At 33.0% G+C, this 4,967-nt stretch overlaps 1 protein-coding gene across 1 annotated transcript; it reads right to left on the bottom strand.

Annotated features, from left to right (window-relative positions):
* Window positions 1–495: 495 nt before the first annotated feature.
* Phum_PHUM126330 (uncharacterized protein) lies at window positions 496–2,094 on the bottom strand (the record flags this gene model as incomplete). Its single annotated transcript, XM_002424275.1, has 2 exons — window positions 496–1,884; window positions 2,008–2,094. The coding sequence occupies 2 exons, from the start codon at window positions 2,092–2,094 to the stop codon at window positions 496–498; spliced, it is 1,476 nt and encodes a 491-aa protein (XP_002424320.1).
* Window positions 2,095–4,967: the final 2,873 nt, after the last annotated feature.

Genomic DNA, 4,967 nt, shown 5'->3' with positions numbered 1-4,967 from the left:
TTTTTTTTTTTTTAAATAAATTTTAATTGAAAGCTTTTTACGCGCGTCGTATTATTATTATCATGACCACCACTATTATTATATAAAATAAAAATAATAAAAATGGCGACTTGTAACAATTAATAAGTATTATTATTATGTAATAAATTAAAATTATTTTTTTATTTTTTTTATTTCTTTTTTCCGTAAATAATATTAATAATTATGTCGAAATAAATAATCCACAACGGAGAAATGTCACGTGTTATTTTTATCCGCTTTAATAATAATAATAATAATAAAAATGGAGAACAACAACTCTTTTGAAACATTAAATAAAAAAAATAAAAAAACTCCATTAATTATTAGCAGCAATAAACGAGAATATCACAGAACAAAACTTTCAATTTAATATTGTCTTTCGTTTTTATCTATAATAATAATGTTTTTTTTTTCCTTTCTATGAGTTTCTTCAGTCGGTAACTCGTCAGAATTTCCTCCACTTTGAGCTGGGCTCTATGGATGCACGGCAGCACCGATTCGTTGACCGTACATAGAATACGGTGAATAATAAGGACCTAGAGCGGTGGGATTAAAGGCACTAAAAGCGGATGCACCGAGAGCACCGGTGAGACCGGGTTTCGAGTAAGGATGATATCTGGAGGCCGATAGAGGGCTGAGTGGAGGATTCGGGTAGCCGGCAGCTGCGGCCGCAGCACGGTGAAGTGCCGCCGAAGAATATAAAGAATGGGAATTGAGCAAGGATGTCACGGAGGAGGAGGAGGAAGAGGAGGAGGACGTAGTCGCCGGTTCTCCCCCGCTTCCCGTCGAATTCGTATGAGTCCTCAGATGCTGTAAGAGTTCGTCCGGAGTGGTGAATCTTTTACCGCAATAAGCGTCTCCGACCATCCAACTGCACACGTAGGGACGACCCAACTGAGCGTAGGGCGATAGAGAAGGTGGCAAACCCGGCGGGAGCATGCTGAGAGCGGCCGCGGCCAAACCGTATTTTTGATGATCGCATTGCGTGCAACCGCTGGGACACGTCGACGTGTTTCCGACGAGCATGTTCGGATTGTGCATGCTGAATTGACATCCGGTACAATACGGGTCCTTGCAAACGGGGACCAAAGCTTCGCCGCCGGCGGGAGTTTGCACTCTGACATAACTCACGTAAGGTCCGGGCGCCGAGGGCGAATAACCGGCTCCCAAAAGAGCCGCGTGATGATGAGAAAAAGGACCTCCGGCGAACGGAGGCCGGAAGGCAGGATTCGAAGGATCTAAACCCGGAGGACAACCCGAACACAAAGCACTTAAACTTTTAAGACCCGCGATTCCGGGTGGTAACGTTCCCGGTTTGTACGCTCCCAATGGCAAATCCTTTTGATTTCCCTGAAGGATTTCCAATCCCGACCGAATTATAGGACTCGTCGTGTCCTGTGGCGGTGTCGCGGATTTATCAGACGTTTCCGACGACGACGACGAGGACGACTGAGAATTTATTTTATCAGAAGACGACACTACCGTCGGAGTTGATTTCCTACTCGGTGCTCTCATTTCCGATGCAGATTTTCTTCCTTCCTCTGTTAAAAGGGTCGTCGTTTTCGACGGAGGACGATCCTCCGTCGTTTTTTTCGCCACGACATTTGTTTCGTAGGGTTTAAAAACGAATTTGCTACCATCCGACGGAGGAGAAGAACGCGGTACCGCATGATGTCTTTCAGTCTTTTGCGACGGACTCGAGCCAGCCCGAGTCAAAGATGTATGATCCGTAGAAGTGGTTGTTGAATTGTGTTTTCTCGTTTTTTCAAGCGGTGGTAACAATGCTTTCGTGCTCGGAGAATCTGCTCCGATTTGACTACACGTTTGTGCTAGAAGAGCAAGTGGACTCTTTTTCGCATCGAGCTGTAATCAATTTCAAAATAAAAAAAATTAAAACCACGTTAATTAATCGTATTCGTAACTAATTCCACGTTTTTTCCATATATAAAATTTCACATAATTTAAAAAAAAAAAAAAATGTTTTACCGTAGTTGGTAACGGTGAAAGATAATCGGGTTGCAGGTATTGATTACTGGCGGAACTCAACATGCCGCCTCCTTCAAGCACAACCATTTGTAATATCCAAAATACTTATTTAAATATTAATATATATATATGTAATTAAAAAACTATTTTAAACAAACTTTTTTCTTTTTTTTTTTTTAAAAAGAAAAATAATCGATCCAAACCAAAAAAAAAAAAAAATTTAATATTTCCAGTGAAACACTTTTAATATACTTTTTACTTAGGCACAAATGTAATTAAAAATTGCATCAACAACAAATGCACATTTTTTTTTTTTTTATTAAAATAAAAATATCCAAAGTTATCCAAATTACGTTAATCACATAATTTTTATATATTGTTTTATTAATTATTATTAATTATTTTAATAACACAAAAACAAACACAAAACAAACAGAAATTGAAAAAAAAAAAATTTTTTCAAAATAAAACAAAATGAAATAAACAATTATTATTTAAAAAATAACGGTTAAGATGACGCGTACGTTACAAAATCTCAACTCGAACTCATTCGAATGGCCAACGCTTCGGGTTAGCGGGTTCCCCCTCTTAAATTAAATTAAAAGTTCACTTTATTCGAACACGAATTTATTATTATTCAACGTTTCGATAGATGGAATTTTTTTTTTTTAAGCGTGTAAAACGTTTTTATTACTTTCGAATTTTATATTAATAATAATAATATTAAATTTTTATTTTCGTTTTATCTAAATATTAATAAAAACGCGAAAGAATAAAAAAAAAAAAACTTTATTAAATAGTGTGTGTGTGTGTGGAATACGTGTGGAGATTACGTTGTAGTTAGGGTACAGTGAATTAAATAAAAACTAACTAAAATTACATATATTTGAAAATGTAAAAAAAATTATTTTTATATTATCGAATCCATATAAAAGATAATCTTTTTATAATTTTCTTTTTTTTTTTTTTTTTTTTAAACACAAAAAATTATAATCACAAACGTGAACGGTCACGGATTTTACCCGCGTAGAGCGCCACCGTCGATGACAGGACCTTTCGGGCTTTGTCAAACAACCGACAATTCAGTGGCGTAATTAATCATTTTCATACTCATATATGTACATTCGGTTAATAAAAAGAAAAATATCAGGACCGTATCCAGATTAAAAATTTTTTTTTTCCCTATAATTCTTTGGATGATGATTATAATCTAAATTTAAATTAATAAATATTTTGAATGATGCGATAAATACAGAAAAAAAAATTTACGACATGATTCAATTTGATTGATTACACGACGAGGAATAAAAGTATTAAATGTTAAAAAATAAATAAATAAATAAATAAATAATAATCAATAATAAATTTAAATTCATGTTGACTACCTGTCACTTATGTGATTAATGACTTTTAGGTGCGCATACTCATGTTTCACCTTATATTATTATTATTATTATTATTATTTGCAATAACTATGGAATATACAAAGTCCAAGGATTTTACTAAATAATCATCCATATGCATACATATGTATTTTTATTTTATTTTATTTTTTTAGTTAATCTTATTAAACCGGATAAATTATTTGACATTTGAATTAAATCCGTTCGCTCGCCCCCCCCGTCCCCCACACCCCCCGCTCCGCCATTTTTTATATATTTAAACGAACCGAACAAACACGTTCGGTGTTTATTAAAAAAAATTAAAAACAAAATGGCCGAAAGAATTAAGTAATAATTTAAAGGTAATTTCATATTTTCCCACCGGTTCCCTTCTTCCCCTCCCCACAATGATTCTCATTGATATCGGTCGGACCATCCCGTCCCCCCGTCCTCCCCTTCGACTCTCCCCAAAGGCAAAAAAAAATGAAAAAATGAAAAGACTCAGGTAAAATCATTTTAAATTTTATTACTCTCTGGAATTAATTACCGTAATTAAATAATTTTAAAACACTCAGAAATTAATAATAATAATAATAATAATAATAATGAAGTGGGATGTGGAGGGGGGAAGCAGGAGGAGAAGGAGGAGGTGAAGGGAAAGTAAAAGTACGAAATGAAAAATATATAGAAAAAAAATTATGGGAACCTGGAAAAAGTCATGCTGGGATGCACTTTTATGATAGAAAAAAAAAAAAAAGGGCATTTGAAGGATTCTAGAAATATTTTTAAATTGTTTTTCTAGTGCCACGTTTTTAAAATCTTTTGTGTTTTTCTTTTTTTTTTTTTCTGAGTGAAATTATAGAAGAAAGAAAGAAAAAAAAAAATTTTATTTTTACGTTCGTGAGAAATAAAAAATTTATTAAAATTTATTGAAACGATATCCGCCATATTAGATTTACAATAATAATAATAATATGGAGGTAAAAGGATAGAAAAGGCGTCATCGAAAAAGGATTCGTAACAATAATAATAATAATAAAAAAGATTGATACGTTGTAAAATTTAAATGTCGGAATGTTTGTTGTTTGTTGTATATAAAAAGCCGAAAGTATTTTTTGAAAGTACTTGAAAATTAGCATGACTAAAGAATTACTTTCGTAAATGATCATAAGAACAACCGAAATAACAAACAACAACAACCATCACGACAAACAAGAAAATGAGATGAACGTTATGATAAAAAAAAATTTTTTTTTTTCGGTATATTCAGGTACCGTATTTTTTTTCTTTTTTATGATTTAAATTTAAATTTGCAGAAGAGAGAGAGAGAGAGATTATGTGTTATCATCTCTAAATATTTTATTTATTTTTTAAAATGTACAAAAACGTGGCAGCAGCAACAACAACGACAACGTAGACGACATAAACGAAAAAAAAAAAAAAAAAATTATTATTATTTATTACATATTGACAAAATGGCCTTTAACAATTTTTGTTTGTCGATTATCTACGGCCACGATCTTAAGACACGATGAAAATTAAAGTCATTTGTTGTGTCCGTTCAATTTTTTTTTTTTT

Source organism: Pediculus humanus, genomic scaffold (assembly GCF_000006295.1).
Source record: "Pediculus humanus corporis 1103172107475 genomic scaffold, whole genome shotgun sequence".
NCBI lineage: Eukaryota > Metazoa > Arthropoda > Insecta > Psocodea > Pediculidae > Pediculus > Pediculus humanus.
Note: the sequence above shows the minus strand (reverse complement) of the source record. Positions and strands in the feature narration are given on the sequence as shown.